The 16,014-nt window shown below is 37.6% G+C and overlaps 1 protein-coding gene across 1 annotated transcript in view; it reads right to left on the reverse strand.

The window, feature by feature from the left end:
* LOC149544422 (uncharacterized) overlaps positions 1-16,014 on the reverse strand; it is a 55,113-nt gene that overhangs the window by 21,921 nt on the left and 17,178 nt on the right. Inside the window, exons 5-6 of the mRNA XM_089795972.1 lie at positions 8,175-8,301; positions 3,235-3,781 (exon numbers count right to left, since the gene is read on the reverse strand). Of these exons, the coding sequence (XP_089652098.1) occupies positions 3,235-3,781; positions 8,175-8,301 (674 nt within the window). The remainder of the gene's footprint in view (positions 1-3,234; positions 3,782-8,174; positions 8,302-16,014) is intronic.

Below are 16,014 nucleotides of genomic sequence, written 5' to 3' on the forward strand. Positions count from 1 at the left end.
ACCACCAGAATCCTTTAATTTCTTGGTGACATCCTTAACTTTTTCGGTGAACCTTCCTTTTCCAGCAAACCTTCCTTTTCGACCATGTCATCACCACTTTTGTACCATGTTTGTACCTGCTCATTGCCACGTCAACTCCACCTATCTTGGTTGCTATGTTGCCATGGTTATTTGGTGTGCATCTTCACTTGGCAACATAGCGCCTACCACAAGATCATCCATGTGGCATCATCTAGGTATTCAGATTCCATGTCATCGCAATAGCATAATAGGTCAAAACTCTGTCATTTGCACAGTCCAACTATCATCCACATGTCCATCTATCTTCATCGTTCACCCAAGTGGGCATCCTTGTGCATGAGGCTTTCCTTTTCAAAGGCATCATCTTTTAGACATGTAGTCGTATGAGTGGAGAAGTACTTAAACAGGCTAAAGGTCCACTACAAGAGCAATGTGGAATAAAGGTTTTAAAATGCCTCCTTCAACTTGTGTTACCTGCAACCTCCTCTGCTGAATTCACTCCTAAAACTTCCACCAAAGAAGGATTGGAAAATGTCAAATGGATCATGGCCACTGCCCCACCCATTCCTTCTTTAAGTGCGTCCTCTCCATTTTGATCATAAATTTCTCACTTCTCGGGATCACAGAGCACCTCATAAGCTTGTGCAAGTTCTTTAAACTTTTCAAGGTCCCTCTTTTCTATGCATGCATCAATGTGTGGTTTTTTATTTTTCCTTCTACTATTTTTCCCATCTTCTACTGGTGACTTCCACATAACACTATGTATTTGAAGTATGAAATCGTAGTGTCATATTCTTTCTCCTTCTCCTGACCCTACGACATCCTCAATTCATAACATCCCTTCATAACATTGCACACCTCAAATTGAGCCTCCCTGATCTTATGATAAGCTCAAAATTCATAATATCTTACCATTGAAATTTTGGCCCTCTGACCATATGACAATCATATCATTTTTGTAGCATTGGGGCACTTCAAATTTTTCTTGGCCATCCTATGATTGGTTGTAAGATCATAGATCCTTTCTTTGAGCTGCTCAATCTGATGATGTGCCTCTCAGAGCTTCGATGTGGCACTCCTCCGTTTGAATAGTCAAAATTGGACTGGCATCACCCATCTTGGCTGACTAAGCCCCTCCATCACATTATTATTTAAAACATTATGCATTCACGATATTACGATGATATGATAAATCGTATCATCATAAGCCTTACCCATCACCTTCCCAATCACTCAACAAGAGGTCTTACCTTCTCATAACATCTTATTCCATGAATTTAACAATCTCAATGTCCCTGCCTCCCGATCTTAGGGCAAAATTATAGCATCGTGCATCTTTAAAAACTAACTCTTGATCCTACAATAAAGGGAGAATGTTGTGACATCTCAAAACTTGAGTTGAGGCCTCTCAATTTTATGATCTTGGTGTAGCATCGTAAACCTCCAAACTAAGCCTCCCGATCCTACGATTACATCGTGGGATCGTAGACATCCATCTTTGCACTTGGCGATCTCATGATGGGCCCCATTTTTGTAGCATCACAGGGCTTCAATCTCCAGCTCCCGACCTTTTGATCGCATGCCTTCATCATAGTATTGCACTCCTCCATTTTGATCTTTCTAGCAATATGATGGGAACCCAATCATAAGATCATGGCACTTCCTATTGCACCTCCCAATCACACGATTCCCGCTATGTGAAAGGTCAAAATTTATTTGACTATGCACTTCACTACTAACCATGGTAGATGGGCCCCTCCACACCTATGCTATGCCTTTCAAAGAACTAGGTGTCTTTGAAGACACTATTGCATCAAATCTCTAAGGTTTTAAAATACAAGGAAAACTAACCTCCCATGCATATGGGATTAAACGTCTAACAACTACCTAGATATGCTCTTCCTTCACATGGAGCTCCCTATTCTGCATTTTACATGGGCCTTCATTGGGCATCTTTCTTTGATGTCATCCTCCATTATGCTCCAAACTGTGGTTCTGATGTCATATTCTTGCTCTATGCCATTAGTGCTCTCTCTCTTTGGTGTAGATGCCTAGATACCTATGGATGTTGCCTAGGCATTTTTTCTTGTGTGGGCTATTTGATTTTATCAATAGTACTCAAAATCAGGGCTTCGATTTTGAGTCCCAAGAGTGGCTCTATTTGGGGATGCATGTCCCTTGTGGGCATGACAAGGATTTAGATCTCTGGTAGAAGAAGACCACACATTTGATAGCAAAAGTTCTATCTTGGACAACTTTATTGAAAGCAAGAAAACTACTCCTACTATGTACAAACAATGGCCCCAGGCCACCAAACTTCAAAAAAAAATTTAACTCTATCATAAATCTAATTTTCATCTGAATGTGCATGAGGTAAGCTAGAAATATTACTTCTATTAATTTCACCAATTAGATCAACATTCTGAATCAACTCACTTGGCAAAACTGAATCTACATCCTCACTTTCATAATGCATATAAAAACCAAATTCACTTTCAACCACTTGCTCATTATGAAAGTTCTGATCAGCATGCTCAAAAATATCAGACTCAAATTGAAACTCTTCTTCTCTTAATGAATATTGCATTCTATCAATCTTGAATATGAAGGCATCATATTCACCATGGGGAAAGGGATCACACATACCTTCAAATTGTACATCCTTGTGTATAACTAGAGGTACTCAAATGAGCAATAAGATTTGTACGAGAACGCGCGCACACACACACACACACATCAATGCCAAAATTTGAAACTAACCTAGAATCTTCAAATGGTGCTTTGAAAACAACAAATGGATTAGCCATCATATTAGAGCATTCATCATAAAACCCACTGCAACCTGCATGTTGATCTTCAATAATAACTTTTTCAAACACCTTGTTATCCACATCATGAGATGCAACATCATTATCACAATCACTATCAAACCAGAAGAAGAACAATCTGATCTCTTACAGCTGTAGGATAATGTATCATCATTAAGATCATCCTCAACTAAATCTAAACCTTCCATGTGCTCTTCAAAAGGAGGGTTGATAATTCCATGCAAAGAACCTTTGTAGACATTATGGCAAGTGATGTGTTGATCAACATCAAACTCCTCACCATATAATGGATTAGTGGAAACTTTAAAAACATTTCTAACATCAATGTCATGGATGCTTTCAACATATAAAGAAGAAAAATTAGAATCATCACAGGAAGACGCACCATTAACTCCATCAACAAAGCATGTAGAAAATAGATCAATATTACTTGCATTTCCTTCATTAAAATGATTCAAACGTCTTGCAAACCAATCATCTTTCATTCTATCAATAGGTGTTGATGTATTGATCTTAGAATCATTTTCATATTGCTGATTACTACTACATATATCTTCAAGACATTCATCTACACAATTAGGTAGTCTATCCTTATAAACAACATCTTTATCCTCATATTGTACAAACAACTCTTCTTCACAACTTTTAACCTCAAGCTGATTTGCATAATTCTGAAATGGAACTTCATTTTCAGATTTAGAAATAGAACTCATACCTTTACTGACATAAGAGCACACACTTCCGTCATTTCTTTCTTCTGCCCAATTTGGATCTGATTCATATGAAGACAAACATATACTAGCATTGTCTTCTTCTCGACTTGAGCAACAACTCTTGCCATTGTCTTCACATAATGCTTCTTCACAATACATTGGGTCAGAAACTTCACCTTCATCACTTGACACATCACTTCCAACTTCTTCATCCTCAAACTGAGATGAACACATTTCCTCTTCATGATTGGTTATGTTTTCAACATAATGCAAATCATCAATAGAAGAATGAATAATTGAACTTATATCTTGCATGTATAACTTGTCAAATGAATCAACTCTATCATATGCTGTTGTAAGCCTAGAAACATGTGCATTCAATTCATCAGGGATAGGTTCAGTTCCTTTTTGCAACAAAGAGACTTCATATTCACATATATTTAATTCTGAATTTTCAACCAAATCATTTACAACAATAGTAGTATCTACTTGTTGATCTGAAATTAAACACTCTTTATGACATTGATTCTTCCTTTGAACCTAATCTTGCCAGTAAACACTCTTAGAGAAGTGACTCTGAGTTAATTTGTACTTTATGTTATTCTTAATCTCTATGGTTATCACGAAAGCCTGATATAATGTCCTAGGTTCTTTATCCCTTAACCGATAACTCATTTTCTTATCAAATGCATCTAGGTAAACTATTAGACACGCTTGATCTTCTAGTCTACATTTCTTAGGGATCTCATTCAAGGTTCTTGCAAATATGATATTGAATTGAGTCACAAGTTCATCACACTTAACATGAATCTTCAAGAACTTATCATAAGAATTAGATATGCTTACTCTTTCTCCAAATTGCTCTGTGAAGGCAGAATGCAACTCACCCCAAGATGAAATAAGACATGCTGGTAGAAAAGAAAACCAATCTCTAGCATCACCTTCCAAAGTTTGAACAAATAATTTCATGTGCACATCCTCATGAGCAATATCATAGTCACCCATCAAATCACTGAAAACTTGAACATGATGACTAGCTGAAACAAGATGGTTCCCAGTAAACTTGGGCAATTTATTTCTAACATCATTAGGAATGACATTTGGGAAACTATGAATGCCATTGAAATTTAATGGCATATACTACTTGGTAGAAATTGATCTAGAAATTTCACTGATAGGCTACATACTAGATGAAAGAAAACTTGGCATTCTTTAAAGATTTGGAACTCATTCACCCATAATAAATCTTAGATTCACAATTTGCAGTGGATCTATACAACCTTCTGCCAAATAAATCTCTTCAAATACACTTCACAAACTCAAATACAACAAGCTGAAACTCAATCCAATGAAGGGTATGAAACTTGTCAAACTATTCTCCTCCTCCTATTGTTGAAACTCACTTGATGGAGAACACTGCCTTTTAACAATAAATTTTCATGAAATGATAATACATGAAAATAAAAATACCTCAAGATCTAGATGGCTTAAGGTTCTCTGTCCACTATTTACAATAGCAGATCCAAAATCTCATCAATTCTTTACTGAACTATTTGAACTAGCACATCAAAAATCTTACCAACCATTTGAATGTTTCAACCTCTTCGAATCTACTCTTCTCCTATAGCAACTAATCACAATTCATGTATAGAACTGCACTGGTATGGAGATTAACTTTGAGTCACCACTCACATTAAGTGAGACATGAATTGCATTAGTCTTGAAGATACCACAAATTGACTTGAAACAATAATAGATAGAAGATAGATCTTCAGATTTATCTTGAATTTGAAACCTCTACACAAAGTTGAAACATGACTTTCTTAACTCTGAAATTACAATAGCAACTCACACTAAATTGAAATGATTGAAAGAATACTCATTTCTCAACACAATTTACATCCAATTTAAGAACTACTACTGTAAGAGAATAAAGCTTAATGGGGAACACAAAACCTTGCATACAATACTGAATATGCAAAATATATCAGAGGTTTCCAACTCCATAGTTCAGGCATTTACAACCGTTGTCCCCAGAAAAGTCACCATTTTGTTGGTGACTCAAATGGACAAAACCATATTGAAAAATAGGACTGAAGTATTCACTTCACACTAGAGGTTTTTGTCCTTTTAACAAGATGTATTGACATCTTATCTCCCTAGTAGAGTTGCCATTTTTTTGGTGTTTTGAAATGTTATAGGTTTCAAATTACCCTAATGAGAACAAAACACATTTAGAGGCAGCTAACTCCCATCTTCAACATGTCATTTTAGACACCAGGCCAGCTATAAGGCTAGACCCTTCTTCTACTTCAAGCTCTGCAAAACCTAGGCGGGTGGGCCTTAGATTCAATTATATGGTAGTAGTGCAAAAACATTTTCCTGAATCTAATAAGCAGATTTAGCCCTTATCTCTCCTAATAACTCATGCAATAACACATATCTGTAGTAGCTAAATACAAATCTATGAAATTCACAAGTTGAATGAGGGCATTCTATTATAGCTCTTCAACATGAAAGGGAAATACATTTGATTAATGATGTTGAATTTAGTAAAACCCCAAATATGTAGCAATAAGCACAAATGATCCTGTAGATGATCAGTGCCTTGTCTATTAGGCAAATCAATCAATCAAACACATACATATAGATACATGAGACATACTCATACATTCAAATATCTGATCTATCCATTCACCTTGTAAATAGATATCTATGTTCATAAAGATCTCACTACTTACCGAAAATCCTCCTGATGAAACCTATAACCCTATCAAGGTAAATAAGCATTTACTTGGCTCTTTGTTCCAATAGAAAACTTATCAAATGAGTCTAAGCTCTTTGTTCTTAAACACAAAACATTGCAGATAACAGAGGAAGGAGGTGAGAATCAGAATGAAACTAAAGAGATTTCTGCTCAATTGTATTCATTTCCTTGAAATTATACATTCATATGCATGAAATAAAAACATGAAAAACACCTAATAGGTTTGAACTTTCTATATTATCTCTTCACTACTATTGTTCATACAAAAGAAATTGTTGAAAGAATGGTGTCTCAGCAGTGAGAAGTTTCTCTCAAAAACCTAGAACCCATACAATGAGAAAGAAAGAGAATGATATAGGAGCAAGTGAATTCCCATATCTGATTTGAAGATGGCATGTGTCCACTTGAAATTACCTCTCCTAGTAGTGAAAAGAATCTCTCTTTGAAATTGCATATCAAATCTTCAATCATTCTAGCCTCCAAAAGCATGAAATAGTTTAGATATTTTGCTAGAAATCATAATTGATTGCAAAATACAAAAATTTTGAGAAGTTCCATCAAAAAGCAAGCAAATTGTGAAATACTTGAAGCAAAATTCATCATTATGTGTCAAATTTTGACAAACTGAGCCAACCAAGAAAATCAGATGCATCCCAACTAAATTATGATGCTTCATGATGAGAACTGCCTATTCTGTTGAGAATGCCCCAAAAATCACAAATTCACCTATAACTCAAACTGGTGAATAGCTGTGCAAAAACTTACCTCAGAAATGGATAGCTTGTCTTCTCCCAGTTTTGACAGTTTATTGGAGTGTATATTTTGAGCAAAAAACATGCCTATAGAAACCATTTGAAGTTTCAAGCTTGTGCTATGGCCTTGCACATTAAAAAGAATGAATTTGAACTTTTTTATAAAAAAATCCATAATTTAAACTATAGAAATTCATTTTTTGAAACCATATCTTTCAATCTTAGATTGAATGTGCAAACAAGGGATGTTATTTTAAATTTAAAACTCCTTTATATCCCATCAACCTCTCCAATGGCACCACGCTTCATCATGTTACTGGTCCTTTGACTGCTACGGGTCCCACATATATTTCTCAACTCCTCGCAAGATTTTTAATTTTTTAGGCCAGATTTTTGATTTCCTAGGAGGTAGCCATGTCGCTACCAGCGAGACCATCACATTTTTTGGTGGTGACATGGCAACCACCAGAATCCTTCAACTTTTCTAGCAAACCTTCCTTTTCCAGCAAACCTTCCTTTTTGACCATGTCGTCACCACCTCTGCACCACATCTGCACCCGCTCATTGCCACATCAGCTCCATCTATCTTGGTCATTATGTTTCCATGGTTATCTAGTCTGCATCTTCACTTGGTGACATAGCACCTACTATAGGATCATCCACGTGGCATCATCTGGGTACTCAAATTCCATGTCATCATGGCAGCATATTGGGTTAAAACTCTATCATTTGCATAGTCCAACTGTCATCCATGTGTCCAACTATCTTCATTGTTCACCCAAGTGGGGGTCCTTGCATGTGAGGCTTTCCTTTTAGAAGGAACCATCTTTTAGACATGCAGTCATATGAGTGGAGAAGTACTTAAATAGGCTAAAGATCCACTACGGGAGCAATGTGGGATAAAGGTTTTAAAATGCCTCCTTTGACTTGTGTTACCTGTAGCCTCCTCTGCTAAATCCACTATTGAAACTTCCACCAAAGAAGGATTAGAAAATGTCAAATGGATCATGGCCACCACCCCACCCATTCCTTCTTTAAGTGCATCCTCTCCATTTTGATCATAAATTTCTCACTTCTCGGGATCACTGAGTACCTCAGAAGCTTGTGCAAGTTCTTTAAACTTGTCAAGGTCCCTCTTTTCTATGCATGCATCAATGTGTGGTTTTTTCTTTTTCCTTTTGTCATTTTGCCCATATTCCATTGGCAGCTTCCACATAACACTATGTATTTGAAGTATGAAATCATAGCATCTTAATAATTCTTTCTCCTCCTCCCGACCCTATGACATCCTCAATTCATAACATCCTGTTGTAGCATTGCGCACCTCAAACTGAGCCTCCCTGATCTTATGATAAATTCAAAATTCAGAATATCTTACCATTGAAATTTTGGCCCTTTGACCATATGGCAATCATATCATTTTCGTAGCATTGGGGCACTTCAAATTTTGCTTGGTGATCCTACAATTGGTCGTAAGATCATAGATCCTTGCTTTGAGCTTCCTAACATGATGATGTGCCTCTCAGGGCTTCCATGTGGCACTCCTCCATTTGAATAGTCAAAATTGGACTGGCATTTCCCATCTTGGCCAACTGGGCCCCTCCATCACATTATTATTTAAAATAGTATGCATTTATGATATTACGATGATACAATAAATTGTATCATTGTAAGCCTTACCCATCACCTTCCCGATCACTTGACAAGAGGTCTTACCTTCCCATAACATCTTATTCCATGAATTTGACTTTCTCAATGTCCCAGCCTCCTAATCTTATGGAAAAATCATAGCATTGTGCATCTTTAAAAATTGACTCCCGATCCTACGATAAAGGGAGAATGTCATGACATCTCAAAACTTGAGCTGAGGCCTCTGAATTTTATGATCTTGGTGTAACATCGTGAACCTCCAAACTAAGCCTCTCGATCCTATGATGACATCATGGGATTGTAGACCTCCATATTTGCACCTGGTGATCTCATGATGGGTTCCATTTTTGTAGCTTCATAGGGCTTCAATCTTTGGCTCCCAACCTTTCTATCTCATGGTTTCATCATAGTATCGCACAACTCCATTTTGATCTTTCTGACAATACGATGGGCACCCAATCATAACATTGTAGCACTTCCTACTACATCTCTCGATCACATGATTCCCACCATGTGGAAGGTCAAAATTTATTTGAGTGTGCACTTCACTACTGACCATGGTGGATGGGCCCCTCCACACCTTTCCTACACTTATCAAAGAACTCGGTGTCTTTGAAGACACTATTGCATCAAATCTCTGGGGTTTTAAAATACAAGGAAAACTAACCTCCCATGCATATAGGATTAAACATCTGACAACTGCTTGGATATGCTTTTCCTTCACATGAGGCTCCCTATTCTACATTTTGCATGGGACTTCATTGGGCGTCTTTCTTTGATGTCATCCTCCACTATGCTCCAAACTATGGTTCTAATGTTGTCTTCTTGCTCTATGCCATTAGTGCTCTATCTCTTTGGTGTAGATGCCAAGATACTTGTGGATGTCACCATGGCATTTTTTTCTTGCATGGGGTGTTTGATTTTATCAATATTACTCAAAATCAGGGCTTCAATTTTGAGTCCTAACAGTCTTGTTCTTTCTCTTTGCAACCCCATTATGTTGAGGGGTATGGGGAACTATGAATTAATGTTGTAAACCATGCTCAATGCAAAAAGTTTTGTAAGACTAATTGACGTATTCCCTTTCATTGCTAGTGCATATATGCCTAGCAGAAAGACTAGTCTACTTCTCAACAAATGTCTTAAAGATTCAAAATGAATCAAAGACATCAAACTTGTACTTGAAAAGTACACCCATGTGCATCTACAAAAGTCATCTATGAAGGTAAGTACATATCAAGCACCTAAAAAGGATGGAGTGGGAAATTACATAAGATGATTGTGTATCAACTCTAATGGTGCCTTTGAATGTTTGGATCTACCTGTCGAAAATGGATCTCTGTGATATTTGTCAAGTGCACAACCTTGACAAACATCGTCAATACAAGAGATCTAAGGTAGCCCAATCACTATCTCCTATGTACTCATTTATTATAGATGTATGTGGTTGACATGGCCAAAGTGCTCATGCCAAATATTGCTAACTATGTCTACATGAGCAATAAGAGAAACACCTATAGAATTGTTGGGTGATGCAACACGCTCCCCTACCCACAAGTGGTTAATTATGTGGTGTTCCATGTTCACTAACAGTCATGGCTTTTGGTGCAACGGAAAATGGGCCCTAAAATTGGTATCAGAGCCTAGTTTTGGCCTGGTCATGGGTTCAAATTTCCCCGATGCCTTCCCGACCCGCATAAGCACCTGGTATGCGCGTCGAGGGGGAGATTGTTGGGTGATGCGACGCGCTCCCCTACCCATAGGTGGTTAATTATGTGGTGTTCCATGCTCACTAACAGTCATGGCTTTTGGTGCAACGGCAAATGGGCCCTACAAGAATCAGAGCTCTTGAAGCCATCAAACTAATATAAGTGAGACTGAAGATCAACACTCCCAATAGAAACAACCAAGTCAGGATCATAGAGATCTTGAATGACCACATCATGTGGTAAGAACTCAACTGTTTTACCATAGACAGAATGACAAATCTAAAAGATAGATAGAAGGTTTCTAGAAATGGTTGGAACCAAGAGAACATCCTATAAGGAAGCAACCTCTAAAGAGATAGTTCTTGAACTTTGAAAGTAAAAGTTGTGCAAAGTCACCAACTATAATCTATGTAGTAACACTCTCACTAAGTGAGGTAACCAAAGCAGGTGAGTGTCTCATCTGGTGGGAAGCACCTGAATCAAGAATCCAAGTAGCTGATGAAGACAATATTCATGTAGAAAGAGTATGCCTTTTCCTTGAAGAAGGTGGTGGTGGCTTATGAGAAGAAATACTATGTTGTTGCATGGCCTCCTCTAAAGCCTCAAGACATTTCCAACACCTAGAAACTAGATGTCCTTCCTTGCCACAAAAACTGCAAAGATCACCTGTAAACTTCTTAGTCTTGGAGGAAGACTCGCTAGACTTAGAAGATTTACCTTTTGGAGTGAATTTTTGAGCATCTAATTCAGGAGAAGGCTTGGAGGATCTCTTGCTATCTGCTAAATTTGATTTGGGCTTTGATTTCTACTTCGGCTTCCCTATAGATGTCTGAGAAACCAATGCCTCATTCTTTGGTCATGTTAGAGAGTCCAACTATGAAAGCTCAGCTTGCTCTCTAATCAAATGATCACAAAATACCTTAAATGTGGGCATGGTAAATCTATGACCCAAAGCATCCATAATGGAATGGAAGGTAAAAGAGAAAATCTTAAAGCTTCCTCAAAGCTTTGATAATATTAGATAAATCCACTCCTTATTGTTATGATTTGGAGCCTAATTAGAGTTAGAGGTTTATTCAGCACAATTTTCTCCCCATATTATTTCTATGGGGGTTTTGGAGCAACACTTCCAAGACAGGGTCAAGGGGCAACACCCCAATTGCACTTCCTATTGCAGTATAAAGTGGGGTCGAGGGGCAATGCCCTTGTAGGGGTTTTTGAGGGTAGTGCCCCTGAAGCCAAAACTTCCCTTATATTGTAAAACACATTGGCTGCTATTTTTCCTATTGGATGACCTATTCTACCCCTAATTTTGTAAGTGGCAAAAGCTTGTATAAAAAGGCTCAGGGTTAGGGATTTCATAATGTAATGGTGATATTGTAGCCTCTTGCAGCGATATTGAGCTGTAAGGGATTTTAGATTCTAATCACTTGATAATAATAATATTGGACTTGTTGTTGGTGAATGTAGCCTAGAAATTGGGTGAACCATGTTAAATCTTGGTGTCTCGTTTTCTCTTTTATGTGATCTACCATTTTCTAGTATTGGTTATATTTGCATATAACTATTATTTATGTCTAAGGTTAATCCTAACAAGTTGTATCAGAGCCAGATGATCATTGCTTTTTTTAGCTTAGACTGTCGTCATTTTTCTTTTTGCCAGACCATCATCATTTTTTTTTTTTTTCCAAACCATCATCATTTTTTTATTTGTATTTTTTTTTATGATCCTCTGTAGGAAGGTCTCATAGTTGAGTGGAAGTGATGATAGATGAGGGTAAGCTAAAGGTGGAGAAGTTTAATGGGTAGAACATTTAGTTATAGAAGATGCAAATGGAGGACTATTTTTATCAGAAGGATTTATGGTAGTCATTGGAAGGGAAAACTAAGAACCAAGGAACTATGATAGAGTAGGAATGGAAAGTTTTAGATAGAAAGGCACTTGGAATTATTTGATTATGCCTAGCACCATCGGTGGAATTTAACATTACAAAAGTGAATATGATGGAAGAGTTCATGCAAACCCTAGCAACGTTGTATGAAAAACCCTCTACTTCAAACAAGGTATTTCTCATGAAGTGTTTATTTAATATGAAGATGACAGAAGGTGGATCTATTGTAGATCATTTAAATGAGTTCAATATTGTTACTAGTTAGCTATCTTCTTTGGGTATTAATTTTGATGAAGAAATTAGGGCTCTCTTGATTTTGTGTTCTTTTCCTAAAAGCTAGAATGGCTTGGTAATGGTTGTGAGTAATTCTCTTTCTGGGTCTAATACCCTAAAATATGATGATGTGATCGGTATTATTTTGAGTGAGAAAACTCGTAGGAAATCCTTAGGTGGATCTACATTAGGAAATGCTTTGAATGCACAAAGCAAAGGTAAAATGACTAAGAGAGGAAATAATTCTAGAAATTGTGAAAAATCAAGAGGAAAGTAAAAGGGGAAGAGGTCCCAATCCAAAGGACCAAGAGATTGCTAGTAATATGGTAAAATAGGGCATAAGAAGAAAGATTGTTGGACTCGAAAGAACCATGAAGGAGATAAACCAAAAGGGAACAAGGAGGAAAATGTGGTAAGTAACAAATTCAAAGATGATGCTTTGCTTCTGTCTTTAGAAAGTGTTGATGATTCATGGGTTTTAGATTCTAGTGCTTCATTTCATGCTACACCTCATAGAGGTTATTTCATTGATTATGTCCAAGGGGATTTTGAGCTTGTTTATTTGGGGGATAATGAACCCTGTCATATTGTTGGAAAGAAAAAAGCTAAGATTAAGTTGTAGATTGGGAATCATTGGCTACTACATGAGGTAAGACATGTTCCAAGGCTAAGTGAGAATTTAATTTCAGTAGGGCAAGTTGGTGATGAGGGTTGTGTGGTTACTTTTAATGATAAAAATTGGAAGGTTTCAAAAGGTTCCCTTGTAATAGAAAAAGGTGTGAAAGTAGGCACCTTATATTTTGTACAGGTCATATTGTTCCTTCTACTTTAATTGATTCATAGAAGAATGGATGTTTAGGAACAGTTGTTGCAGCTGAGTAGGGAGAACAAATAATTGTTGTAGATTTTGATACAACATTATGGCACCACAGACTTGGGCACATGAGTAAAAAAGGTATGAAAATACTTCATTCAAAGAAAGTTTTACCAGGTCTAAAATGTGTTAATATGGATTTCTATGAAAGTTCCATGTATGGAAAACATAAGAGAGTGAGTTTTGTGAAGAGTGGAAAGAAAAAAAAAGTGAAAAATTAGAGCTTGTGCATATAGATGTATGGGGACTTGTTCAAGTATCTTCTCTTGGTAACTCTATTTATTGATGATGCAATTAGAAAAGTATAGGTTTATTTTCTTAGACATAAATCTGATGTATTTCAAACTTTTAAGAAATGGAAATGCTTGGTTGAGAATGAGACTGGTAAAAAGCTAAAACGTCTTAGATCTGATAATGGTGGTGAGTATTGCATTCATGAATTTGAATATTATTACTCCACTAATGGTATTCATAGATAGAAAACTATTCCAAGGACTCCACAGGAAAATGGAGTGGCTGAATGCATGAACAAGGCTATAACAAAGTGTACAAAAAGCATGAGGTTGCATCCAAGGTTGCCCTTAAACATGTGGGTGGAGGCTATCAATACTATTGTATATTTTATTAATAGAGGTCCCTCTACTCCTTTGGGTTGTGGTATATCAGAGGAAACATGAACTGGTAAGAAGGTGAGTTATTCTTTACTCAAAGCCTTCAGTTGTGAAGCATTTTCTCATATAGATTCTAGAAATAGATGGAAGCTAAGTCAAAGAAATGTGTATTTATTGGATATTGCATTGATGAATTTGGTTATATGCTTTGAGATTTTGAAAATCATAAAATTGTAAGAAGTAGGGTGTCATATTCAATGAGAAAGTGTTGTACAAAGATCTATTGTAGCAACATGAGAAGAAAGAAAATGATTATGTAGTGTTGGATGATACTCCAAAAGATGATATTCCAACAATTCCTCATGATGTACAACAACCGCAACAACAAATACCACACACCCCAGTGAATTGTGAAGAACCTCCTTATAGCAATATCGTGAGAATGCTCGAAATAACAGAATACCAAGTGATAGCAGAACTCAGAATGAATCTACTGATCGCAGGCCACTTCGAGGGGGTAACCTCCTTTGAGCAAGCTCAATACAATAAATTCGTCCGTACCCATCAAGGGCCTCAACCTATTCTTATATACTGGGTACGATCTAGAAAAGTAATACTACCTATGCATGTGGGATAATAAAATATACTCACGGGACGACTTACAAAGCATATGCGTCCAACAACACTACTCTAACAAAATAAACAGAAGGAACACACAGGTTCCTAACATCCCCTCTCCCTTAGAAAAAAGCTTTGTCCTCAAAGCTTAAGGTGTGGAAATTGTTGTTGAATCTGAAGAAGGGGTTCCCAGGTAGCATCCTCTGGTTGCATGCCATGCCACTGAATCAAGACCTCAGAGATGGAGTGAGAGCGAAGCTGGCGAGTGCGCTGGTCAATGATTGCCACCGGCTCCAGGATAATGGATCCTTCCGTATCCATTTCAGGGAGAGTAGTTTGTGCTCTGACAGTGGTACCCAAAACTTTCTTTAGACAAGAAACATGAAAGACTGGATGAATGCGGGAAGAAGGAGGAAGTTCCAGTTTATAAGCAACTGAACCAATCTTCTGCAGAACCTTATAAGGCCCATAAAATTTTGGGGCCAGCTTATGACGCCCTTTCAGCTTTAGGGAGGATTGTTTGTATGGCTGTAGACGAAGAAAAACCATATCCCCAACTTGAAATGAGCGCTCAGAACGGTGTTGATCTGCTTGCTGTTTCATCCGATTACGGGCCATGTGAAGATTATCCTGTAAGGTACGAAGAATCTGATCCCTGCTGCGGAGAACTATGTCAACTGCCTGGACTGGTGAGCTGTTGGGAGTGTAGGGAAGGAGCACTGGAGGTGCCTGACCATAGACTGCTTCATATGGAGTCATTTTAGAGGTAGTGTGGTAAGAGGTATTGTACCACCATTCAGCTAAAGGGAGCCACTTGGCCCACTGATGTTGCTGCTCGGAAGTGAAGCAACGAAGATAAGTTTCCAAGCATTTATTGACAATTTCAGTTTGACCATCAGTTTGTGGGTGATAGCCCGAACTCATCTTCAGTTTGGTGCCAGTTTTCTGAAACAGTTCAGTCCAAAAATGACTGGTAAAAGTTGCATCACGATCAGAGACAATGGAAGAAGGGAGTCCATGAAGACAAAATATCTGGTCCATGAAGATTTGTGCAACAGAGGAGGCAGTATAGGGGTGGCTGAGGGCACAAAAATGACTATATTTCGAGAGACAATCAACCACAACCAAGATCACTGTCTTGCCACCGGATTTAGGAAGCCCTTCAATGAAATCCATAGAAATATCAGTCCAAATCCGTGTAGGGATGGCCAATGGTTCGAGCAAGCCAGGAAGGTGGGTCGTTTCACCCTTGTGGCGTTGGCAAGTATCACATTCAGCCACCATCTATTGAATCGTCTGTTTCATC

This window comes from Cupressus sempervirens, chromosome 8 (genome assembly GCF_028749045.1).
Source record: "Cupressus sempervirens isolate cs-2001-9-10 chromosome 8, ASM2874904v1, whole genome shotgun sequence".
NCBI lineage: Eukaryota > Viridiplantae > Streptophyta > Pinopsida > Cupressales > Cupressaceae > Cupressus > Cupressus sempervirens.